This window comes from Xiphias gladius, chromosome 22 (assembly GCF_016859285.1).
Source record: "Xiphias gladius isolate SHS-SW01 ecotype Sanya breed wild chromosome 22, ASM1685928v1, whole genome shotgun sequence".
In the NCBI taxonomy this organism is placed as follows: Eukaryota; Metazoa; Chordata; class Actinopteri; order Istiophoriformes; family Xiphiidae; genus Xiphias; species Xiphias gladius.
Window position 1 is genome coordinate 29,853,100 of NC_053421.1, and position 26,636 is coordinate 29,879,735.

At 44.5% G+C, this 26,636-nt stretch overlaps 2 protein-coding genes and 1 long non-coding RNA gene across 3 annotated transcripts in view; 1 reads left to right on the forward strand and 2 right to left on the reverse strand.

Annotated features, from left to right (window-relative positions):
- dcst1 (DC-STAMP domain containing 1) overlaps nt 1-7,050 on the reverse strand; it is a 19,741-nt gene extending 12,691 nt beyond the window's left edge. Inside the window, exons 1-7 of the mRNA XM_040117341.1 lie at nt 6,503-7,050; nt 6,253-6,390; nt 5,256-5,330; nt 5,014-5,142; nt 3,195-3,334; nt 2,384-2,555; nt 1,767-1,910 (exon numbers count right to left, since the gene is read on the reverse strand). Coding sequence (XP_039973275.1) covers nt 1,767-1,910; nt 2,384-2,555; nt 3,195-3,334; nt 5,014-5,142; nt 5,256-5,330; nt 6,253-6,390; nt 6,503-6,545 — 841 coding nt within the window. The 5' untranslated portion in view covers nt 6,546-7,050. The remainder of the gene's footprint in view (nt 1-1,766; nt 1,911-2,383; nt 2,556-3,194; nt 3,335-5,013; nt 5,143-5,255; nt 5,331-6,252; nt 6,391-6,502) is intronic.
- Nucleotides 6,241-25,588, forward strand: dcst2 (DC-STAMP domain containing 2). The gene is given in 16 exon segments (XM_040117340.1): nt 6,241-6,476; nt 6,706-6,831; nt 8,495-8,754; nt 9,070-9,240; nt 10,008-10,109; nt 11,854-12,048; nt 14,149-14,214; nt 14,305-14,637; nt 14,729-14,893; nt 14,971-15,138; nt 17,445-17,545; nt 20,525-20,661; nt 21,050-21,168; nt 23,836-23,929; nt 24,902-25,105; nt 25,329-25,588. Coding segments are annotated over 15 exon segments (2,385 nt in total). The 5' UTR covers nt 6,241-6,476; nt 6,706-6,760; the 3' UTR covers nt 25,528-25,588.
- LOC120783934 lies at nt 17,178-20,782 on the reverse strand. The gene is made up of 3 exons (XR_005706394.1): nt 20,730-20,782; nt 20,459-20,656; nt 17,178-17,542 (listed from the first exon to the last, which is right to left on the reverse strand). It is a non-coding gene; the product is annotated as an uncharacterized LOC120783934 (long non-coding RNA).
- Nucleotides 25,589-26,636: the final 1,048 nt, after the last annotated feature.

A 26,636-nucleotide genomic window follows, 5' to 3' on the forward strand; every position in this document is an offset into this window, starting at 1 on the left:
TGAAACAAACTAGTCTATCATTTTCAAACCACTGTGATTCTTCATCCGTTTTCCGCTCAGACCTCGTCCTCCCCAGCGATGTCTTCCAGCATGCTGGTGTAGTCTTCCTCAGGGAGGACGAACAGTCTGATACCCTGATAACTGGAACACACTATCTAGTCCTCTTTCAGTGGTGGAAGAAGTACTCGGATCTTTTACTTTATAAAAGTACCAGTGCAACAGCAGAAAAAGATACCTCACTGCAAGTAAAAGTCCTGCACTTAAAATCCTGCTGAAGCTTAAGTACAGAAGAATTCAGAAAAATGTAGTGAAAGTACCAAAAGTAAAAGTACTTGCTATGCAAAATGTCCAATGACGTGATCAGATCATTGTTCCTGAGTCACGGAGGCTTCGGCAGCGTTTTACTGTCGGAGCTGCTCCAGGTGGAGCTGCTTTTAGCTACGTCACAGACAGGGAGAGAGTTCAGTCCACTGGTTCCCAACTCGGGGGTTGGGCCCCTCCAGAGGGTCACCAGGTGAACCTGAGGGGTCGTCAGACGATTCATGGGAAAGAAGAAGAAACACAGTTCTGATCCACTGATCTGTTCTCTGATCTTTGATTTTTAGTTAAATATTGATAATTTGATCAGTTATTAAAATTGAAGTCACAAGACAAAACGTTTGAGAATCACTGGTTTAATCTTTGGTAATGCAGTTTATTTATGTATCTTTCTGTTTTCAATCTTAATTTGTAAAGTAACTAGTAACTACAGCATTAAGATAAACGTAGAGAAGTAACAAAGTACAGTATTTCCCTCTGAATTGTTGTGAAACAGAAGGATAACGTAGCATCAAATGGAAATTCTCAAGTAAAGTACATGTACCTCAAATTTGAATAAATGTACTTAGTTAACCAGTCCCCCCCCGGCACAGTCCCCGAGCTCCAAATGACAGTGAAAAAGCCCCACCCAAGACAGCCCCACAGTAATACTCAGGAACCCCTGAGGTCACAAATGTCTGATAAAAAAAATAAAACTGGGGCTGTAAGGTTCCAGCATCGGCTGGCTGCTGTCGGCTGACCGTCGGCTAGCTGTCGGCTAGCTGTCGGCTAGCTGTCGGCTGACTGTCGGCTGGCTGTCAAGTGTCGGCTGGCTGTCGGCTGGCTGTCGGCTGGCTGTCGGCTGGCTGTCGGCTGGCTGTCGGCTGGCTGTCGGCTGGCTGTCGGCTGGCTGTCGGCTGACTGTCGGCTAGCTGTCGGCTGACTGTCAGCTGGCTGTCAAGTGTCGGCTGGCTGTCGGCTGGCTGTCGGCTGGCTGTCGGCTGGCTGTCGGCTGGCTGTCAAGTGTCGGCTGGCTGTCGGCTGGCTGTCGGCTGGCTGTCGGCTGGCTGTCAAGTGTCGGCTGGCTGTCGGCTGGCTGTCGGCTGGCTGTCGGCTAGCTGTCGGCTGACTGTCAGCTGGCTGTCGGCTGGCTGTCGGCTGGCTGACGGCTAGCTGTTGGATAGCTGTCAGTTGACTGTCGGCTGGCTGTCGGCTCGGTTTATCACAGCTCTTAAAGGACGACTCCATTTTAAGACTGTTTAGCTTTTTGATATCTAAAACTATGACGTTTCTATTCAACATATCAGACTCACTTAACCAGTCATAACTTCACCGAAAGAAACATCAAGCTGCATTCTTACCAGTTTAAGAATAAATCATATGTTTCACTGTAACTGAATCATGAATTTGAGTCTAGTCATAATTTAAACAGAGACTATCTATTTTCAGCAGCCAGTGTGACCTCTCACCTCTCATGATGTCACACAGGAAGTGGAACTTCATAGAGACACAGAGGATGTGGTTGATGATGGGGACAGGTATCACCTCCATGCACTCCGCCCACCTGCGTCTGAACCAATCAAAACAGCGCTGCATAGCCTCTTCCACCACACCTGGACGACGCACACAAATCAAATGTAGCCTGTCCTCTAAATGTGAAATGTGTCTTTAACACTAACAGATACAGTCCAGGGCAGAAGTATTTGGACAGTTGCATGTAACATAATGGATTCAACATTAAAGTGCCAAGTCTCAACTAGCCCACACTGTGCCCAGAGTTTAGAGGTTCATAACAAATTGGACAGATACACATGAAGTCAAACAGAATCATCATATTCAATATTCCTTGATTTGTCGGCTCGGTGTAGCCTAATGATTTGTGTTTTATTCCTTTGCAGTCAGCGACTGGCTGAAGTCTTGGACCCACAGACACCAGGAGAGTCTTTGTATCTTCCCTTCTGAACGTGCTGAAGCTCAGAGCCTTGAGAACAAAACATGTGTAACTGTCCACGTACCAATGGCCTGGACCTCCATTATCCAGTGTCCAGTGTCACAAATGTGATGATGTTGATGTGGTCTGACTCACTGTTGCACTGCATCATGGTCTTTGTAGTGAACTGCTCTTGTGTGCTGTTGGCAGCCTCGGTGTGTTTTCGTTTGAATCGGTCGTATCCGTACTGAAGGACGACTTCGTCCCTGATGCTCTGAAACTTCCTGCCGACGCTCAGAGCCTCCGACTCTAACTCTGCTTTATCATCCTGAACAGGAAACAACAGTGGGACCAATGACTCCTGCAGCCCAACCCCTGATAATCAGGATACTGATCAATTCATGCTGAACGTTCTGATTGATTATAGATCATCTGTCTTTTTGATTTAGTTTGTGTTCGGTCTGTTGTTTTGTTGGTCACAGGAATTTGTCTTAAAAACGGAAAACATCTTTTTTCCAGCTTTTTTAAACTTTTTTAAATTACATTTTTATAATGGCGCAAAGTTTAAGAAAACAAGTTTTCAAATAGACTCTAATGCAGCTGTGATCAGATCTCAGTGTTTGTTAATGTCTTTGTTACCAACTCCTAGGACACAGCTGGAACAATATTGAATATGTAGAACAAACACGGAACATTAATTAACACTGAAACATGTTATTATATCTGATTACAAACTACATTACAGTTTGTTATAAACCAATTATTACAGGTTTATAAGCTGATTATACAGGATAAATAAGGAGACTTGAACTAAAGAGGACTCCTTGTGTTATTACCGGTTGTTTTAACGTACATGACTTGGCAGTTACTTGTTTTTGTCCAGTTATTGTCTTTTGTGATAAAGATACAGACAAATTACCAGTTAATTCTTGTTGTTGTTGTGCTTTCCAGGGTCTGTCTTTCTCACCATGAGTTGCTGAGTGATGAGCAGAAACGGTCTGACGGCGTCTCGCCACAGTAACTTGCTGTGATGAACCTGCAGGTCCAGGTTGCAGCTCAGAGACAGAGCAGCCGTCTCCACGTTACGCCAGATGTTAGAGACCGGTCCTGCAGTAACGTGGTGAGACAGACGGGACACGCTACAACATCAGAGACACGATAAGATCCGCCAGCACAATACAATACAGTTCAATACAAACACAGTACAGCGAGATGTGATATACTCTAAGACAATATACATTTCTGTATACTGCAATGTCCATATTGTATACAGCTTTATGACCTCATCTCTCTAATTTCCCCCCTCTCCTATTTTCTTTTTATTGAGCGAATTCAAAGAGATCTCGATCTCTTTTTCTTTCTGAGAAGCCTCTGAGTCTCCGAGCTGCTGTAACATGTGAATACCCCCCCACCCCGCCCCCATTGAGGTCTGGGCTTATCTAATTTATTTATTCATTTATTCTATGCAGGAGACCTCTCTAAATGCTGTGGGGAAAGAGCACTATGTGAACTACTGTCATCCACAAACGCTGAGAAGAAGAATTTAACGTCTTCCTGCCGGCTGGGAAACTGTACCGGACAGACGAGTAGAGGGGGCTTCATTCTATGACGACTGTTTTACCCTAAAAATGAATGTCCCACAACAGATATGATACCTGAGAAACGCAGATGAAGGAAATGTGAGAGGAAATGTTGCAGCTACAAACTAAATGTCCATTTAAACTCGTTTGTTTAGAACATAAACTTCACAGGGATGAAATGTTTGGTGTGTCTGTTTGTGCATCTACTGCAATGTGAATAATACATGACTCTACAAGTTTATACGTTCACTGTAAATGTCTGAACCAAAGGTGGTTTAACCAAGTCTCGTGAATTCCACTGAGACCATCAGTTCCTGGCTGGATTTAGCGACTGTCTCGTTTCTGCGGGGTAACAAACGAAATTAATATTTTTCAGATCCAGAAAAGGTCAGCCCTGCTTCTACCTCCTCCAGACTGGACTTGTAACGCTCTGTGTTCTGGTCCTCAGAAGGCGAGACATCCAAAGACCGCGGCTACAACTTCTACGAGAAGCGACCACATCAGAACGATCCTCGCTAAGCTTCACTGCTTACCTGTGACTTTTAGAATTGATCTGCTTGTTTTTTGCGGCCTCGAATGGTCGGGTTCCTACTGATGTCTGTGATCTGCCAGCTCCCTGTGATCCTGACCGTGACTTGTCACTAAAGGTGACCCGGCCCCTGTGCTGTCTAGGACCCCCAGCTGTGGAGCAAACTCAGTGTCCTCTGTGAAATCTTTCTTAAACCTCACTTTTACCTTATGGCTTCTTCTCAACTAACAGTACTGCTGTTATGTTTGTATTAATTATTCATCTTGTTTTAGATTCATATTTGTACTAATTTGCACCTGTGTTTTAAAGGGTGCTTCGTAAATAAATTTATTATTATTATTATCAGTTCGATATTTAGGAGAGTTTATGTGCTGGAACTGCTTCTTGGCGACGAGACAACGAATGGACAATAATTAACCGGTAATGGGTCAGTGCACCAGGAAGCGGTAAAGACGAGGCTGCACTCGAAAGCTTCTCTGGACGAGTCTCAGAAAGTTGACATTTGTGCGGTAAACGCAGTGTGTTTCAGTTTCAGCCGTTAGTGAAGGGCACTAACCGGCTGGTTTGTTGAACGTGTCTCTAGTTTACATTCAGCTCAGATGAAGAGCAGCAAAGGTGATCCTCTGCCACACAAGTAAACTCGGTGTGTGTGTGTGTATCTGTGTGTCTGCCTTTACCTCTGTAGAGCACAGACAGGATAAACAGCATCAGGTACGCTCGGCCGCGGGAGCCGAGCATGCTGGGAAACATCAGGAGGACTGAACACCTGAAAGAGGAGGACAACGCCCCGCCCAGGACACACACACCTGGAACAAAACACCCACGGACACACGTGTCAGTCCGATGCTGTCAATGTGTTCGACGCATTTCATCAAGAAAAAAAAAACGAAAAACGGCCGCGAGTGTGACGTCTCCTCACCGACAAACACGCATCCTGCTGCCAGCTTCAGGTCAAAGGTCAGAGGGAGACTGTGAGCGACGCCCAGGAACAGGACTGAACAGGGACCATATGAAGGATCGTTATTTCATCACATCTCACTCCTTTGATTTCACGAAGAACGTCAACTGGACATAATAACGAGCTTTTTAAATTTTAAAGTATAAAACATTTATAAAAATAAAAAATGTTATATAATAACAGTTGCTGAAATAATAAACAAAATATAAAATTTTACAAAAATAAAAGCTAAATCAAAACAAAAAATGTACTATATACATTTTATAATAATAAACTTTATTAAAAATTAAAAAAAAAACAACTGCAATTAAAAATAGAATCAAATATAGGATTAAACATTTTTCAATATTATTTATTTTTCCTTGGTTTTACCAGGAAGTCCCACTGAGATAAAAAAAATCACTTTTACAAGTGAGACCTGGCCGAGACAGCAGCCCTACAAACTCACAACGCATTAAAACACAACAAACACAACATAAAACAGAGAATAGCACATATAGCACATGATGTACAAAAATCCACGAGACTAACAACAATTTCAACTCAGTGGTCTCTCGAGGAAAACACCCACATTACTAATCCTTTACGATGCCTTTAAATAATAATAACACAACTACAGACAAAAACAAAAATTCACCATAATGAAAACAAGAAAATATTTAGAATTTTAAGACAATAAAAACTAAACCAAAAAAATAAACATTTTATCATAAAAATGAAATATTTTATAAAAATAATAATAATTAAAAATGAAAAATTTTGAAATAAATGGTTTAGAATAAAACTAAATCAAAATATTAAAAGTAAAATAAAAACAATAATAAAAACCAAATGAATGAATTAAAATGAAAATATGGGGATGCTAACGATGCTAACATTAGCCAGTTACGGAGGAATTCTGTAATCCTCACTCTACTCATTCATCCCCCTTTAATCAGGTGGACGGACGGGACGTTACCTGTACCGCTCACCGCTCCAAACAGCGCTCGGAGGACCAGGTGAGCCACCACAGACTCGGATCGGCTGGGGAGCCGGACGGTCTGACTGGACCTCTGCGCATCTGGAACCGACACACACAGCTGGTTGATGAGGAGAGCTGGAGGTCACGCAGATACAACCGCCAACAGAAAAGTGAGACGAAGCTGCTAGCTGACAGGTAGCTGCTACAACAGGTGGTGCCAGGTGAGTTTCTCTGTCGGTGGACGTACCTCCGAGAGGAGCCGAACCTCTCTGCTGCTCAGGCTGAGCCATCGTCCGTCAAGGCTCCGCTTCAAGAGCCTGAAAGCCCGGAGCGAAGCCACAGACCGGGCGGCGGTTTGTCAGTTGACAGCTGGAGCTTCTGGAAGTTTCCGGTTCTGACACCGCGTTTTGTTGTTGTTTTGGTTCGGTTTGGGGTTTTTTTGGTGTCCAGGTAACGTGAAAACACTGGAGTCTGCGCAGGAGCGAAGAAAGGGAGAAGGCACCTGATGAAAACCGACATCACAATCCAGGTGGGAGGAGGCGGAGTCGGACACACCGCCAGAGGAGTCCTGAACAGGTAACCGTTCACAGGTGACGGCGAGACGGGTACTGCTTGCCGCTGCTCGGCTAGCAGGCTAGCGGGGAGCTAACGGCTAACAGATGCTAACTCCGATCGCGACCTCCGGCGGTTGGATCCTCTGCTGATCGATGGATCTTTAGAAGTTCAGGTTCAAAGTTCATCAGATGCAGATAAAAATCACCCCAGCACTTTATATTAACGTTAACACGAACGTTTCTTCCGTCTCCTGATAGTGTCAGAGAAAAGAACATGTCACTGCGACTACATTCACTAAAGGTTCCCGTTTGGTTCCCCCATAAAGAATGTTCTAGGAACGTTTCATGAAGGTTCTCACAGGATTCTTTTGTGAAACTAGAGAATAATAACCTTTAGATAACCTTTAGGCAACGTTCCCTATTGGTGTCTGGTTTCTGTATGGTTATATCTGTTAAGCTGGAATGTGCAGCTAATATAAAAATGTCATTTCAGCTATTAGTTGCAGCTACAGGCTACATTAGTATTATACATATATGAAGAAGAAGAAGTGGCTGATGTCAAGAAATCCTACCAGTGGCTGGAAAAGGCTGGACTGAAGGTCAGCACAGAAGCGCTACTCATGGCAGCACAAGAACAGGCACTCAGTACAAGATCACTAGAGGCGGGGATCTACCACACCAGACAGGACCCCAGGCTCCTGAGGCAGTCCGGCACCATCTAGCAGGGTGTAAGAAGCAGGCAGGAACAGCGTACATGGAACGCCATAACCGAGTGGCTGGCATAGTGTACGGGAACATCTGCACCGAGTATGGGTAGGAGGTCCCGAGGTCACGATGGAGGACACCTCCTAAGGTGGTTGAGAATGACCAAGCCAAGATCCCATATATATGTGTGTGTGTGTTTGTAACTAGTAGTTATAATAAACACCTATAACTAATTTACTGTGATAAAAATAATAACAATAATGTATACTATACCCTGCAGCGAACGCTCCCTTACCCTTCAGCTAACGTTCTGCAAACGTTCCCCATAGTGAAAATACCGTTACCGCCCTTCACATTGTCACACATCATCCGATTTTATGAAACTAATTATTAAAGCTGCTTCAATCACAATAACCTAACGCAGTGTTTGAGTTGAGCACCGCAGATCATCTGAAAACAAATGTAAAAATGCAGAATAATTGAATCCTCAAAAAAACAAAAACAAAAAGCGTCTAACGTTTCAGTGACTCTGTTTCACCCTGGAGGTTGGACCTGATTCACACTGAAATACAGACGTATCCAAGATACTAAAAAATAAAAATAAAATAAATGTTTATGATAAAAGTTTGTGAAATTGTACAAATTTTAATCAAATGTAGGCAGATTATTTTCTAGCGTAGAGACTAGTTGTGTCCACCACATCAGTCCTAACTGGGCTCCTTTCTGTTCACTGGTTTGAACTGGTTTTTACTCGACCTTTGAACACCAGGTGGACCAGTAGAGTTTCTCTGTCCTCTCCGACGGAGCTTCTGTCTGTTTGTCATTGTCTACATTTTATGTTGTCAGCGGCGGTTAAGATTATCTCTTTGGTATTTTTGCCCGTATTGATTATATAGATGGTTGATAGACATGGGGTGAACATTGCGGCCTGTAGGAGGTGCTAGAGAGACTTTAGACTTTCATCGTCTTTCCCTCCACAGGTCAGCAGGATGCTCTCGCCTCAGCAGCTGGAGGAAGGTCAAAGGTCACCTGAGAGAGGGGGGGTGGAGCCTCATGGCATTTGTCTCCGGGCTGGTGTTGGCGTCTCTGTATGGAGTCACGGCTCTGTTCCTGCAGAAGCAGCCCCTGTGGTTCTGTGTTCACAGCACGCTGGCCGTGGCCTTCCTGGCGGCGTTCGGTATGGGACTGTCGGCCGGAGTCCGGGCCGACGTGGCGGTGATGCTGCCCTCGCTCTGCTCAGGTCAGTCAGTGACCTCTCTTCATCAGCCGGCTTGTCTCAGACCATACATGTCCAGCTTCCAGTCTGTGTTGCAAACTGGGGGTGTGGAGTTTAAAGACATGGCTCTAATGAAAGACACTATCAAGGTGCCTTATGGGAAACGTAGGATCCAGTGTTTTTGGACTCAAATTCAGTTGAGTATCTATACTTATCAATACTTTGGTTTATGTCCAATACCTGCAGAACTAATGACGTTTCCACCAAATAGAAGCGGTGTTTCAAATGGAGGCGTGGCCTTCGTCAGCCTATCACAGCCCCTCTTCTTCTGTGTTTCAGGCCACGGCAGGAGCTTCCTCCTCTTCCTGTTTGTCTCGGTGTTGTTGTCCGGTCCGCTCACCAACACACTAGAAAACACGGAGCGAGCTGCTGCCAGTCTCCTGTGTGGAGCCGAGCTGGCAGCCAATCGGACGCAAGAACTGACGCAGAGAGCAGCCGCGCCCCTCTTCTGTAAGTCCCGCCCTCTGTGACCATCACAGTATACTGCTGAAAATACTGCTGTTAAATACTTTGACTTTTCTAAGTATTTATTTCATAATTTTAAAGTTTTTAACAAGTTTTGAAATGCTGAGGTCACGAGTCCCCCTGACCCCCCCAAAAAAGAAAACTCCTACTGTCTTCGTGTTTTTATGTTTTATTACATATAAACACAACGGACCGAATTCTAATAACTGTCCCAGAAGTTTGTTTGTGTTTTTGTTTTGATAAGAACCAGATTAAATTCTTATTCCCAGGCAACTTCCTCTTAGCAGGAAATGACAGACCCCGACTGTTGTAATTCTCAGCATGACGACGTCTAAATGCTGTTTCAAAGTCTTATCCGCACCACCAGGAATGAACTTCTGCTGGAAAAATCAAAACACACCAGAATAAGACTAAAAATGTGTACGTTTCTAAGTACTGACATAAACATTGCCCAGTGTTGTTAAATTCCCCACACGCCAAGGACTGGGGCTCAGTTACTTTTCCTGTACCATTGATGTATTATCTCCAAACGCTGAATCTGAACTGAAAGAACTGACTTTGAAATGTCAACTTAAGTTCTGTAAATCTCTTCTTTAAACTGAGCTGACTCGGTTCAGCTTCGTGACCGTTCAAAAACATAGTTCACGAACCAATTTTCCTGTACTCAGTGTGATCTGAGTCCAGATTGAGATTCAGCCGTCCTGCCGTCACATTATAGCAGCGGTGTGTGTGTTGTGTCTGTCTGTCTGCAGCTGTGTTGGACAGAATCAGAGAGATCAGCAGTAACGCTTATTCTGTCGCAGGAAGAGTCCAGAACTTCATCCACGCTCTGACTGACGGCGTCCGACATGTCGGTGAGGGACTTCTATGCCTTTTTTCAGACAGTGGAGAGAGGACCAGTGTCCCACAGTTTAATTATCAAGTTATTATTTAGTTAAGATTAAGTTTAATAATGTGTATTGTTGTAATTGTGTGTGCCGCATTACCGTTCCACCACTGTTTAACTATACTCGCTCCACGAAGCTCTTATGGTACTGTGTTAGTTTGGCACATGATTTTGTTTTCGTTTTTTTTCAGTCTTTTGACAAAGAAAAACTAAAAACATTTTAGTCTCGGTTTGTTCTGTGTTTTGAGGCTTTGTCGCCGTCTTCGTTGTGTGTATTTACCAGAGACGTTATATGAGAGACAAACCACTTAAAGCTTTTTGAATGGAAAAGTACGTGACGCCAAAGATGGCGGTTGCATGACACATATCCCGCCACTTCCCCCCAATCAGCCAATCATCTGCTTTATAGCAGCTGAACAGGAAACATATCGAGCCGATCGTGTTGTTGCACTGATGCAAACGAAACCTTGCACATGCCTAGTAGAGGTCATAACCTGTGGAAAAACAGCCTTTTAAACCTTTTTTGGGGCAAAGTCACCAAACTATTTAAGCAGTTTTTAAATCAGATTTTACTGCTGATTCTACACATTCAGTTTTTATGTCCCATTGACCATTGAACCTGAGGTTATGACTTTCTCCCCATTCATTTACACAGTCTTGTTAGCCTGAAATAACTTCCAGGGGCGTTGCCAAGATGGCTGCCGAGTGGCGAGACTTGCCTGTAAGAGCGTTGGTATTTACCATGAATACAGGAGCTTTGTGGGAAAGGCAGCGTTTACTTGTTCACTCTCAAAGGACGTTTGAATTCTGTTTTTCAAAAAAAATGTTCATTTATAAACGGTGTGAAAACAAAACATTAATAGTGACTTTACAGATACAACAGTGACAGAAAGAGACAGAAAATACACAAGGACAGACAAAGGAAAAGAGGTTCTAAGATAAATCGACAACTACTACAGCAACTGATGTAAGAAACTGAAACCTTCCTTATTTTAAGAAAGTTGAACAACCTTTACTTTGTAGGCAGAGAAAAAAAAAACATCTCCCATGAAAATAAACTACAACTTGCACAAAGAAACTACAAGTGAAGCAGTGTGGGTGCTTACATCATCGTAACTTGGTTTCATCCATATCCATAAAACTCACCGACACTCTCTACTCAAGCTCTGAAGTCTACAGAGTTCAGTCCCTTCGGTCCTACTGTTATTACAACAGTGATAACTAACCACAGACACTCCACTGTCCTCTTCTGTCGAGCCCTGATGTTTAGCTTGCAGTGTTTTGTGGACCGATGGGAAATGGTGTTTGCAAAAAGCTGCTAAAAAAACATGGAATAAAACCACAAGATTAGATTGTTTTTCAAAAAGTCGTTACCTGAACATGAAACGAGCCACGACGACAGACTGTTGAGAAAGACTCTGTTCCCAGGCTGAATGATTAATTATTAGTGATAGTACAGATGTTAACGGCATTTTGAATGAACCCGAAACTTCTGGTTTCACTCTCTCTTTCTACAGTAAGCATAATAGTCACTATCATTATAATAACAGTAATAACAATAACACCGCTACTACCAGTGCTACTGAGAATAATAGTAGTAGTGGTAATTGGTGAACATCAGCAACTGATGGCTTATAGAACGACAGCAAGAGAGGTGACTGAGCTTATCCTGAGTTTATCCTGAAGGCTGACCTGTGACCTTTGTCCTGCAGCTCGCACTCTGAGGAACGTCCTCCACTTCCTGGTGGACATTGGGGACGTCTGTAACGCCAAACTTGGCTCTCCGTACAGGAAGTGCCGGGCGGTGTTTGCCGAGGCTCGGGCCGACTGCACCGACCTGCTGGGAGACTTCGGCTTCCTGTGTGACATCGTTGACAGCTTCCTGCCGCTCTGCAACCTCGCTCGCGGTGCGTTCACTGACACCGTCACCTCGCAACCACTTTGAAGGAGCATTACACAGAGTAAAAAAGAAAAACTTGGGAAAACACAAAATTTCAAGGCAACAAACATCAGTAACATTTTGAGTTTGACTATTTAACTTAATATCTTAAGTTTAGGCTTTTTAGTTTATCCAACTTAGAATTTTTACTTCTGTTAATTTACTAATCTATAAGTTAGACAGACGTGTTATTTCATGATCACAACTCCGATTTTTTACTTTTGTTAATTTTCTCGGAGTCGGAGTAACTCGGATCTGTGGGCTTTACTCACTTGGAATTTTCTGTTTATAAATGAGCAGGAATTCTTTCTCTTTTTTCATTTTGGAAAAAAGAAGGATTTCTGGGGAACCTTATTCAATGCATGCTGGGAAATGTATGTGAAAAAGCTGACAGTGTTTCTAAATAACTACTAAATAACCTACTAACTAACAACAATCCATTAGACATTTGGTGAATTGTACTCGTGATTATTAAAGAATTTAAACTTAAAACTGACAAACTGATCTAATTGCACTTAATAAAAAGTTTATTCAATATAACGTATTATAAGATTTTACAGTGCAAAGGATAAAGCAAACATGGACTGAAAACTGATTGTTTTCCTGCTTTAAACAGCTAAAGAAGAGAGGTTACCAGAACTTTCTCTTTTTGTAATGAATCCCAGATGAAGTTACCAGGACTGACTCACTTTCACCGAAATAAGACACGAGCTTCATTTGTTGACACAGTTGCAGCTTTTACTTTAAATGCTGATAATTTAAGTTTCTTGCTCTTGTTGCTATTCATGCTGAAGAATTTACTTTGCAGTTTTTTTTACAGTGTAGGTCAGTTGGCCGGTCCTGTTAGAAATGTCTGACGTCCAGTCTGTCACAAACTGAAGGTGTGGAGTTTGAAAAACGTGACTATTTACATTGGTGGCGAAGCTCCGGTGAAAGACACCATCCAGATGCATAATGGGAAATGTAGGATCCAGTGTTTTTGGACTGAACGTCATGGCGGTGAAAACACTGAATCACTGGAGTCGTCCTTTAATATGAATCTACTTACAGTGTAGAAGCTGAGAACAGCCACGGCTGCAATAGTTTTAGTTTACAATTTCAATTTGTGTGTGTAATATATAACAAACGGACATAAATCTCCATTTCTACCTGTTATCTCAAAATCAAAAATGAATTATCACGGTATAACGTTGTATTTTGTCGTGATAACAAACAGAAAAAGTCAGTCGCAGATAATGACGTAGTTTTATCATGTCGTACAAATCAGTCCTCTTTATTTAATTTGAATGTGAAACTTCCACTGAGAAGTTGACTGTATTGTATTGATCCTGTTGTATGAGAGCTGAAAATTATTTAAAACAGTATTGGTGTTCGCTGACATGATGAAAATATCTCTCATTCTCATTCACGTCGCTGGAGAAAACGACCTTTTGTTTTCTCATGGCAAGATACTTATTTTGTTGTTGAGGTAATAACCCGTTGTTTTCCTGAGATTACTGAGATGATGAATCCATTATCATGAGAAACTGACACTGATAACAGTGATTAAAGGAACAAATGAATTATTGGAACCAAAGCTGTTTGTTCTCGTCCAGGGTTGAGTATTCAACTCTTGAACAAACCGTTTGTTAGTGAAACGTCACAAAAAGAGAATCTGCTGTAAAATCTGATCAATCTGTAATTTATGAGATCAAAACATGAATAAAAACATCAGTGTTTATTAGTGTGGAAAGAATCCTGATCAATTCATTAATAATTTGAGAGGGAAATTGTCAACAGTGTTGGTAATTGATTAACTGCTTCAGACGTTTATCAGATAAACTACCGTCCATTCTTCGATGTCAGTTTCTCATGTTCTCAGTGGACGTTTGAAGATGTCACCTCAGACATTTAGTACACTAACCCATTAACTGATTAAAAATAATTGGCAGAGTAAACTGCTTCTGTGATTGAAACCCCTCAAATCCCAGAAAACTTACTGAAGACATGAGCTCAGTGTACTTAAGGAGCCCTGGTATTTCAGACTCATTTTGTTTTGCTTTTTCTTCTTCGTGTTTGCGTCTTTCAGCTGCCGAGCTCTTCTGCACCATCCCGTCCTACGTCGCCAACCATCTGAAAAACCGTCTGGCAGCTCGTAAGTTCGTCATCACGCCGCCGCTTTTTTTAAGCGCTGTCGTTTTTTAATCTTTATTTTGCTGCAGAGTCCGACTCTGTCTCCCTCTAGCCACCGTCGCAGCGTTTGAGAAAATGAAGCGCGAGTTTGAATTCAACATCTCGGCCTCGGTGACCTTTGACCTGGACGCCGACAGCAGCCGCTCTCTGCAGCAGGTGTCTCAGGACATCATGGAGGAGGTTTCATCAGACCTGCAGGTGTTTCAGAAACTCAGCGGACCGTTGAAGTACGGCGGCCTCGTCCTGCTCGCCTGCTCCTTCCTGAGGTCAGCGGATCCAGAGTAACTGAGTTGATCAGATAGTTTTGTTTTCTAAAGGTGTGATGAGCAGTGCAGAGTCACGGGCGCCACCGTGGTTGCCCACTCTTACTGTTGTCGACTTCTCTGTGTGTGTGTGTGTGTGTGTGTGTGTGTGTGTGTGTGTAATTCCAGCAGGTGCTTACTGAAGTGACCTTTGTTGTCCCATCTGTTTTCCAGTGTCGTCGTACCTGTCGAGCAGAGAGCGGCGAGCGGTGTTGGTGGGCATGGTCTCGGTCCTCAGGCACCTGGTGATGGGGAGCCTGCTGGTGGCGCTGGACTTCCTGGTGTTCTGGATGCTGGATCAGGTGCATCACCAGGTGAAGGGGGACGTGGTGGCCCGAGGTGAGACGTGACGACATGAATTTGACTGCGATGTCGGTTAAAGCGGCGAAACCAAAGAAACCGTTCTGTCCTGTCAGCTCCCGTCACCGTGGCGCTGCAGGTGAACGGATCAGGTTTCGCATCAGACATCTTCAGAGACCTGGTGGCTTCGTTTAACGTCCTACAGGGAGGGAACGTCACAGTGATCAGCAAGAAGTGTCTGTTGGAGCCGTCAGAGCCAAACTACAACACGTCCTTCGTCCTAGGTAAGGAACACGCCGGAAGTGACATCATACAGGATGTGACATCACGGCCTGCCTCGGTGCAGGCGGCTGATCATCGCAATGAAATGATGATCAATCAAATCAGTTAGTCAATCGATACAAAACGACAACCATAATTTAATCATTGGTTTTAAAGAAAAGATGCCCATACCCCTCTGGTTCCAGCCTCTCAGATGTGAATATGTGCTGGTTTCATTAGTCTTCTGTCACGGTAAACTGAATCTTTTGGGGTTTTTGGGTCAGACAACAACAATCTGAACATGTGACCTTGGACCTTTGACCCTTTCTGACATTTTATAGACCAATCGATTAAATGAGAAAATTAATCGGTAATAAAAGTATTTGTTGAAACATGTTATTGTGAGTTTCTGCAGCTGCACTTAAAGTTTTCTGTCATAACCATCATTGCTTTGTGGACAGGTGTCAAGTGTTTCTAAAACTCCAACAAATGTTGAATGTGTTACCTTCCTCCGGAAATATTTGCAAAGCTGATTTTAAAAATGTAAAACTTGAAAAGTTGAAGCCTGCACTGTTTACATCCATGTTTACTAGCACACAGTCTTCCTCTTCAAACAAGTTGTAGCAGCCTGGAGGTTTGTGTCAGATACATCCAGCCCTGCGGACTCCACCCTGAGTCTGACCCATCAAAGTCCTGCATGAGAGGCGTGGACCAGGATCCAAAACTGCAACCAGACTTCTGCAACTTAAATAAAAGTGAAGTTCCTGAGTTCAAAACAAAGTTCCTGTTGTTGACAAGGCCCAGCAGCAGTAAAGACAGTAGTAGTAGTAGTAACCGTCGCAGGGGGAAGAGGGGGAGGGAGAGGGTTTCAAGAATTTCAGAAACCTGATCTTTGTGTCGGGGTAACAGCTGTGTGTTGTCTGAATGTTTAATCTTCAGACTTCAGGTCATGTCTGAACATGAAAATGACAGAAACGTTTTGATTGACAGCCGAGAGAAACTCTGGTGACAGACTCAGACACAGCTGGAAGAGAAACACCAAAGTGTGTGTCACAGTCAGCAGAGGAGCCCAAAACCCGGGGTTCAAATCAACAAGAGTGAGTTTATTGCTCAGCGCTGTAGTGAGAGTTGAGGAATGAGTGGGGGGTTTTGGGCAAGGGGCTGAGGGAAGCAGGCAGCAGGCAGAGAGGGAGCTGGGCAGGGAATGCAGCGGTCTAGGGAAGCTGGGGAAGGAGTAGATGAGCGGAGGGGGCGTTGGAGGACTGGTGGCTGGTGATGCAAGCAGGTGGTCTGGAGCGTGGCACTCTGATGAGCTGACGGGCGAGAAGGCGAGTAGAGATCCGTAGCACGAGGAGACAGAGGTCCAAAACACTGGAGCAAGAACTTAGACTGTGAGCTCTAAACGGCCTGAGTGAAATCTCCCGGACTGGCGAAAACAACGACCTGGTGCAGAGTGGCTGGAGCACGAGGGAAGACATACCGCTGACCTGAGGAGCTGACGGACTGCAGGTGTGCTGCCTGACCGGCAACAGGTGGCTGGGAGAGAGGGAGAGAGGGAGAGAAGGAGGAGCGCCACGCCCCAGACACAGAGACGGACGGGGGAAAAGACAGAAAACGCAGGGAAAAGGGAAACGCTAGAAACACAAGGGAAAAAACTGGACTCACGGCCTACACTGTGACAGTAGGTCCCAAATATGACAAACACTTCCCGTCTTCAGGATGATAAATCCAGATTAAAAGAGCTCCTCAGATCACAATTTTGAAAGCTTTCTGTGGAGTCCAGTTCAGGAAAGGTTTGCAGACGGAGAAGAACAACGTGATACAAAGTGCTTTATATAGGCTGTAAAAAGACACACAAAGCAATATAAAACACATGCAAATATATTGCATATAACAGAATAAACAGGAGATGAGAAATCAAAGTGCAGCAAAGGTATGAATGAATAGTTCCAAACTAAAAAAACAGCAAACAAATGTTTTAAGCCTCTAAAAAAAAAAAAAAAAGAACGGTGTGTATATATGCACGTGTATAATATATATAAAACAAGTCTTCTCAGGCTTTTTTGTTCTTTACGTCTTTAACTTTAGGTGCCCAACTGTTGGAGTTTGACAGTAAAGTACGAAAGCAGGTGTGAAGCCAGTCCAGTTAGAAATGTGGATGTGAAATTTACTCAGAAGCCTCAGCAGCTGAATTACTGAGGAAGTATTCCGTTTTTTAGATCTTGTCGATCACACAACGAAACGACAAACAGTGAAGAGAAGCTGGATCAGCAGAAATAATAGTCATCTCTGCCTGCATGCTCTTTACTGGTTCTGGTCTTTGTTGCAGGGTTCCTTTTGGGTCTGGCCCTGCTGGTCTCTCTGACCGGAGGATTTGTCCAACGCTGCAGACGATTCGTCTGTGCTTCATATCATCCAGAGAGAGAGCTGGTATGAAAACACAAACACACACAAACACACACACACACACACACACACGTGTTAGGACCCTCACTGACATAATCCATTCCCTTACCTTAACCTAAACCAGATTCTAAACTGAACCTTAAAGCAGGTCTGAACCTTCAGTGCAGGAATGTCCTCACCACAATGGTTTAAAACTGAAATTGGTCCTGACAAAGGTAGAACTGTCTGTCATCAGAGTAACTGAAAAGAAAATATCATCACATACAAATTCTACACAGACCAACGTTAAGACCACGTCTACGTTACACTGTCTGCTCTGTGTTCACGTGAAACCGATCAGTGTCCGCACTGACAGAGTCTCCAGGTGGTTTTAGCAAAGGAATCTGTCCACAGTCAAACACCTGGGCAACGCGAGAACAGGTAAATCTCCTCTTCTTCACTCTCTCAGTAACAGTCAACAAAACTGCCTCACAGCAGCGAGACGGACGGCCAGTTGATTAATTATGACATTTTATGTCTTCTTCACTTCACCGTCTCACAGCTCCGACCCTCACTGAGCCGCCACAGTCTCAGTTTTCCCCGAACCCCTCAAGCATAAAGTTGTAACACTTGACGCAGTCTTGAGGCTGCAGGTCTGGTTTAATGTCGACGTTCTCTGAACCTGGTCTGACTGCACCATTTGCTTTCTCCTGTAGTCCACATCAACAGTGAGCTGGGAGAAGAGCAGGAATAATGGAGTAAAAGACCTGAATGGAAAGTAACACATTTTGAGCAACTGTGTTCCATTATTTCTGTAAAATGCAGGATTTCTGCCAGGGACCTTTGCACATCATAGCCCCCTGCCCCCCCCTTGTCTGTGTCTCCGCCGTAAACTGTCTGATGAAGGCAAACAAGCAAAACAGATTCAGTTAAACGTGTCTCACAGCTCTTCTCCATTCACCAGGCATTTTCAAACACAGACAAGTTTAATTTTGATGGACCCGCACTGATTCTCACACTGATCTGCACCTTGCTGTGTGTGCAGCATTCTCAGAAGTTAGAAATGAATCCAAATCTAAAACCAAACGAAAGCCACCTCTTATTTTCCTGGAGGGTTTTGGACGACAGCCAGCGAAACACAGATGGTGTAAACCGATCCTTCAACTCTGGCTTCAGCGTACTGAGGATCAGGTGACATGTAGCAGGACAAGAAGAAGCCCGAGGGTAGATTTTCCACCTGTAAACCCCGCCCCCTCCCGCCAGAGTCTCTCCAGTCTCCTGAGACAGACTGTTGTCAGACCTCAGTGAACAGAGAAGAAAACCACATGCTATGGGTGAAAGGTCACAGAGACAGAGATATCTGAGGAATCTGCAGAATGAAAGTATGAGAAGAGGAAGCAGGAGGCAGGTCTGAACTCATCCACATGAGACCTGGACCAGACAGAAACCTGCAGACTGAAACCCACCGAAACTCTCTGAAACTCTCTGACACTCGGAGACCTGAAACACGCTCAGCGCACTAAATAGTAGAGTTCCGGTTGCATGAAAAGGATCAGGGGTAAACCAAACTCCATTCAAATTTATTTTAATTTAATTAGACTTTATTTATAAGTCCATGGGCTTATATGGGTGACCTCCCCACCCCCCAATTTAAGAATAAACGATGCTATATTGACCTGCGTCAGTTGATAACCACAGCTTGGGCCATAAACCAGGTTTCCATTCAAATAGTACAAAGAACAATATGAGTGAAGTCTTGTTTCCATCCACTGCTGCTGTGTGAATCTGAGCTGATCAACAGCTGGTGCAGCCGATTCTCCGGGCGCTGCCATTAAACCACCACAGAAGAAGAGGACGCGGCGAGACGAGGTCGTTAAAAGAGCTGCAGTCAGAGCTCAGACGACGGAAAACTGTGTGGACGACGTGATGGAAACCTGACGTTTCTGCTGGTTTCATGTGTTGATGTGAGGAAGGCTCCAGTCTCCTCGTGGCTCCTCACAGGTCTGATGGTTTCCTCTCTTCACGCTTCATGTACATCAGCGTTTAGTCACTCTGTCTGTTTTATCCACAGCTGCTGTTACACCACATACTTTTTACTGATATTTCTGGTGTTTCCACTCTTCTTTTTTTTTTTTTTGGTGATTGAAAATGTGCAGGTGGATGGAAACAGTTATGAAGACAGATGACGTCGTAAGGTTCTGTTGATCTGGGAAGAGAAAGTGATGAATTTGCAGTGGCGTATCCTGTCAAGCTGCGTCTTGACCGTATGATGTTCTTTAGTCAGTAGCACAATATAGAAGGAGACGGATCATTCGGCTCTTCTAGATTTGTCAAGTTACTGGACCAAATGGATCAAATTCTGATAGAAATAAAGATTCATTTCATTTATGATGCTTTCTGGTGTCCGTGTGTGTCACATGATCCCGTAATACCAGCCGTGGTCACTACGCTAAAATCACCACACAGCCCAGAGCTGCTAGTGGGAGGTGGTCGGCTCCTCCGCGAGTCTCTGGTTAGACCCGCAGAGAGGTTTACATACAGTCTTCCTTCAGGGAACCGCGATCCCAGCCTCAGTCACATGCCGCACAACAGCTGCAGCATCGTTACAGTTTATGTTTCCTTAGACAAAGAGACAACTTCAGATTTCAGTGTAAACTGCTGGAAGCTAAACAGCACAACGAGGCCACTGTGTAACTGCTGCAACTGACAGACAAAGCAGCTTTGTCGGTGTTTCGACGTCAGTCCGACGTTACAACATGTCACTTTATCTTTACATCGCTTTTTACAGTCGGCTTCATGTTGACAGACAGCCTGCTGCTGTGTGAGCGTCCTGCCGTCTACATAACAAACACTAACTTCTTTATCCAGAGCACATCTAGAGTGAAGTGTGCTCCCCAGAGGCTCCTCAGCAGCAGTGCCGGTTGCTATTCAAAGTCTGAAATGTGAGAAAATAAAAACCTGAGGAGGAGAGCGAAACACGAATCGGATGAGGTGTGTTGTTGCTGTTGTTTGTGTGTTCATCAGGAGAGGATCCAGTTCCTCCGTCAGCAGATCCTGGATCAGAGGAGGACGGAGGGGGAAGCCCTGAGGAGGTCTGCAGTCAGGAGGCGAGCTGACCGAGGAGCAGGAGGAGGGAGTCACCTTCAAACACTCCTACTGCGGTAGAAACATGTCATCAGTTTTCATCTTCCGCTGGAGTTTTAAGCTTTAAGGCATCACGTATACTCACATCACGCGATAATGTGGGAGTCGACGTCAAGTGATGACCTGGAGCTGATTCTGCTGAGTAACGGAAGGAAAAAGCTTTTGTTTAATCTATACATTTTATTTTTTTCACACTGTGAAACTTCACTGACAGGATATTGGTTCGAAATGCAAATATTAAATTTTATTGGTGGAAATTCACCTCTGGTGTGTAAAGACTTGGACTTTCTGATGCTAAAGACGTCTTTTTGGACAAGGCAGCCTAGCACCATTCAGGACCAACCCAAATGTTTCTGTATCACCTGAATTCTCAAGTGAAATCAGCTTTCGTTTTAAATCTGTCAGGTTACCTGGAGGAGTTCACCTGTCTCACCTGCTGGGTCTGTCAGCATCAGTCACCTGTCTGACCTGTGGAGAGGTGGTGAGGTCAGAGGAGGTCACCTGCGAAGTCCCACAGTGTACAGGTAAACACACCTTAAAACTCGTAGTGGGCGCTCGGACAGAAAACAGTCCTGCGTTAACACAAGGGCCTGTGGGGGGGGGGCATAACAGATCCATGAGTCTGAAGGTTTATCAGACACCAAAACGCTGCACAGAGGTTTATAGCACTCACAGACAGGACTTTACAAGGATTGGCTGTTTAATGTTTAGTGGCGACGATGACGAGGTGAACACTGCTGCCGCAGAACGCGGACTACAGCTACAAACGACAACGCATACTGTACTCTGTCTCCGGACGGTCCTCGGCAGCATCTACCCGCAAACCGACCGTTCTCTCCGCTCCTGAGTCAGATGTTTGTGTGTTGGGCCGAGTTTCTGTCCGTCTGTTCATTTACAATTTGACATGTTGAAATATGTGACTTAAAGGAAGCTGAAATGAAACAACCTGAATAACTGAAAGATCTCAACAAGTACCGGATGGACTGTGATGAAGTTTTGTAAAGACATTCTTGGTCCCCAGAAGATGAAGCCGACTGACTTTTCCTCTAGCGCCACCGCTGGTAATAGTCATCGTAGCTTTAATAGTGAGCTATTCATTCTCTTTAAATCCATTCTCAGCTTTTTCATGAGATACTCTCCCTCGTGTTGTCGTAGTGATTTAGAGTCACTGTCAGGTGCTGTAACGAAGCTACTGAGTGTGTCTGTAACCTTTATTTACCACTGACAATAAATCTGTGTTCTAGTGATGCTGGAAGATCTCAGCAGCCTGTGCAGTTGAAGTATAAATCTGGTGATATCTGGTGGTGATAATCTATATTTTCCTTCTTGTCAACAAACTTCGTGCACAGAATCAAACCAACACTGAAATGTCTCCTGTTGTGATGCATCTGGTTTCTCTGAGCCGTTGAGTTCCGCTGTTTCCAGAAACCAATGAAACCCATCAGTGAGACGACCGTTGCTCTGGGAGACATGTCCCTTCATCACCACGAACACACACACTGTAGGTTATTTAGACTCAGTCACACACACACGGTCCCGATGCCACAAATGCTCACTACAGCACCAAATGTGGATTAAGCTGCCGCTGAAAATAGGCCCCAACAAATGTTTTCCTGATTGTTTGATTAAAAAACTACAGTGAGCAGCTGTTGGAGGAAAATGACTGAGACGTTTTTAAAATGAAACATTATATTTGTGAGGAGTTTTTAAAGACTTACATCTCCAGTGGGAACGAATGGGCTCAGAGCAGAGAGACACAGACAGAGGAGGGAAGGTGATGAGAGACTGACTAACACTCATGGGATTTGTTGACAGTAAGAAAAATATAAAATAACATCAAATTTATCCTTTAATAACATGAGGATTCACATTAAAAGAAATGCTGTGTTTCATATCTGACACTGAGATTAATTCCTCCAGTGTGAAGTGGTGTAGCTGAATCTTTTGTTCAACTGTGTGTGTGTGTGTGTGTGTGTGTGTGTGTGTGTGTGTGTGTGTGTGTGTGTACCGAGGGAGTGTCCTGCTGCTCTAACTGCTGTTGACTCAGCTGAAGTCAGACAGATAACAGTCTGTAACTGTAGCTGAGCTCAGACCCGGGGCCAAGCTTTCCTCTCAGACCAGTTCAGTTAACCCTTCGGTGCCCGCTGCCTGCTGACTGAGGGAAGAGCCTCTCGTGTTCGTGACAACAACAGCATCTCCAGTTCCAAAACCTTCAACAGAGACAAATTACTGTTTCTTACTGGATTGTAAAAAACAACAAAAATACCGAGTAGCAGTAAATATTTGAGCTCCAGTATTTAGTTGCAGTTAGCACCTCCATCATGTTACTAAAACACCTCATTAATGTTCCTACTTCAGACAAGTTAAAAACTGAAAAGGACCAGAAAATGGGTTGAGGAGCAGCTGTCCCACGATGCAAAGTGTAGGAGGGGGAAGACATTTTTCAAACAAGCTGTAAGAGCAGACTCTTCTACTCAGATTCACGAGGGAGTCCCATCTTAAACTCAAGAGACAAGCGATGCTGCTAACATCACCTCTAAGAGGCGATGCTGAAGACGACAGTTCCTCAGTCTTAAATGGCCCCTAAAGCACCTGAAAACTGGAGGATCTGGAAACATTTATAGCGTTGAAACAAATCCAACTTTCTGTGCAACCTGAGCTCTTACGAGGGTTTGACCTGCGCCAAGCCGGTTGTTCTAACAAGGGGAAAACTACTTTTTCTAACTGGTATTTCTGTTGTTTCTCACCCTGCGTCTCTTCTGGTGACTCCCTTTAATGTCACAGAATTAGTATTTTAGAATGAAGTTCAAGCAGAGAAATTTCCTCACCTGTTAGAGCGTGTACCATATACAGCATCAAGGCTGGGTCCCTGCTGCAGTGGCCTGGGTTCAAATCCGGCCCGGGCCCTTTGCTGCATGTCATCCCCTCCTCCTCCCTTCTTTCCTGTCTCTCTCCACTGGCTGTCAAATAAAGGCGGAAATGCCAGAAGAACACAATTGAAACAAAGAAAACGATCAATCTTCTGCTCAGTAAGTGTCATATTTTATCAAACCAGAGGCTCCAGCTCCCTGAATTTATGAAAAGTGCAATGTTTCCCCATCCTGTCAGTAGTTTTGGTCAGTGTCATGTTTTCCACCCGCTGTTCCAGCTCTCCTGAGTTTTCACGAGCTGCTGCTCTCTTGTTTTTGCAGGCCTGTACTGTCGGCCATGTTTCCACAGCTTGGGAAACACGTGTGTCGTCTGCATGCAACCTCTGACCTTCCAGGAAGACAGCGAGGAGGAGCTGTGAGTGACCGCTAGAACTGCGGAACGGAACTGGGCAACTGGAAAATTGAATAATTGAATAATTGAATCATGTTCTTTTTTTTTGTCCAGTGCTGCATTACAGAGACACAAGTAGCCAATCGCAGTCCAGCCTGTCACAAGGCAGCGAGTCAAGTGACTGTTGTTGAAGTTTAAACTCTTTGACCTACGGTCAAACAGTCCAAAACTGCCGACTCATGATTCAAAACTGCCGCCGCACAGTTTGATGCTAGTAACTCTGGTTGAAACATGTCAAAATGGCCGACTCTGGCTTATATATTGTTGAATCATAATGTAACCGTGCGTCTTGTCTGCGCCTACGGGGGCATATTTAATAGTAAATGAATGAAGGGGACACAGACGTCGTAAGACGAAGAGCAGCGACAGCTGTGTTAAGTTTCCAACGCGCGCGCCAAACGGGACTACAGCGGCAACTACCGCCTCACGGCAGCGTTACGGCAACTCTTAGGGGACACGCTACCTCCATTAGCAAAACCCGTAGTAGACACAGGGCAGTGGTTTCCAATACTTCAATACTGCTGACTCAGGGCCAAATATTGCTGAGTCATACAGCAAATTAGCAAACTTAGGCCTGATTATTGCTGACTCAGGTTTATTATATTGCTTGGTTATGATTATGGCCTGAGTACGGCTGAAATATTACTGAATCAGATTTCAGTTTTGCCGATTCACACTTGAATATTGCTGAATCAAAGTTGACTACTCCACAGTCAGGGTGTAATTTTGCTGAATCATCAGTATTACTGACTGATGCCTGTATTGTTGACTCAGACTTGAATATTGCCGCATCATACTTCAATATTAATGACTCATGTCAGACTATTGCTGACTCAGACTAAGATAGACCTGGTTTAAACCGGACTCGGACATGACTTAAAGCTGCTGTTGCTGCAGATGTCAGGCTGTTCAACCCTCTCCCCTTCTTTGTCTCAGAGACTCCAGCGATGACGAACAGCTGAGTTTGTGGTCTGCAGCTCCGAACTCGACTCGCATCAGCGACCCGGAGGCCAGGAGACTGATGAAGAGGAGGATCACCACAGCGACACGCCGAAGACCAACTGAGCGCTCAAACAGTCGAGTCAGAGTGAGTGCCGGAGACGATGGAGGGGAGAACGTTCACGCTGACTCTGAGCTCAGGTAGGACAGTACCTGGACTTTACTTTTACTTTTATTTTTCTTAATGATGCCCGAACACTAATACTGTTTATTGGTACCGGTTGAAGTCATGTCGGTTGGTAGAAAAATGCAAATCAAAACAGTAAAAGTATAAATATTAAGAAAATGTTGAAAGTTGCAGCTAGATTTTCCTGAAAGCATAAAAAGATTTCATCGTCTGATTTCCCACTCTGACTACTGTCAGTGAAGCAGACATGACGTACCAGGACCGACCCGAGTCAGACGAGTCCGACAGCGATGCCTCCTTCCACTCCACCTCCTCACCAAAAACCAGCGGACGCCAGGACGAAAGCCTCGTCAAAGTCCTCGTACACAGACCAGACCGGCCCCAGATCCTCCAGGATCCTCCAGGACCCTCTAGGACCCAGTGCCCGGGATCCTGAAGCAGAGTTGTCTGATGTTTTCAGCAGGGGTTTCACCTTGTGATTAAAGTTGTTGCATGAAATGAAATGGTGAAATCTGAATTATTTAAGTCGTTGTAAAGCCCACATGGATTTCCAGGCCGATGACTTATTTCTACCACATGACTCCACCTCAGGGGCTGCGCTGATTAAAGCCGCAATAGATGACGGTTCAGTGTCAGAATATTAAACCTGCTCAGAGACGACACATTCGCTGCAGATGTGAACGAGTTCAACAGGACTTCAGGAGGAAAACCCGCGTGGTGTCTACTCGAGGCGCCATGTGGACAAATATTATTGGTTAGTCCAGTTCAGTCAGGCTGCGTCCGCATTAAGCAGGTTCAATTTGTAAACGCGTTTTATTTCTGGGTTTCAGCCCCACGTCCAGACTGAAACAGCTGCTCAGTGACGATCAGACCTGTGTGACAGCAAAGTTAAAGCAGCTACAACGGATATTTTACAATAACAACGTATACAGTAATAACACCAGCCAGATGTTTTCAAAGAAACAGCTGTAAAAAGCCACTGTCCAGTACCTGCTCAGCAGCAAACAGCAGACAGACGCAGTCAGAGAGCAGCTGGTGAACATAGCGGAGCATTTAGCAGCTGAAGAGCCAGATGTTTCCCTCTGGAGCTGGTGGAGACCAAAACCAGAGCTAAAAGAGAGGGAGTACTGGACTTAGATTCATCAGGTGACACAGGCACCAGATAAGCAGCTGTTTGATCACAAGTTCAACATGTCAACTAGAAAGCTGGAGATTTGTCAGTGATGTGGTCACTGCCTGTTTCTACTGAAAACGTGGACAAAAACACCCGTTGCGATCAGTGCAGGAGCTGGTCACAGTCTTTTATTTGGGAAATGAGAGAGGTCTCCGGCTGGACTCAAACCAGAAACGCTGTGGCTCATTGCAGCCAGCCTGGACCACCAGCTGGGCAAAGTGGGACACTTCCCAGGGACCCCAAAAGCCCCAGGTTCACCCACAATCATTTGGGTCTGGGTCTTGGGTCTTGGGTCTTGCGTCTCACACTGTGTCAGTCCAGTTAGTTTCCAGATACACCTGCTTGCATCGACTTTTAACCAGCTGGTGATT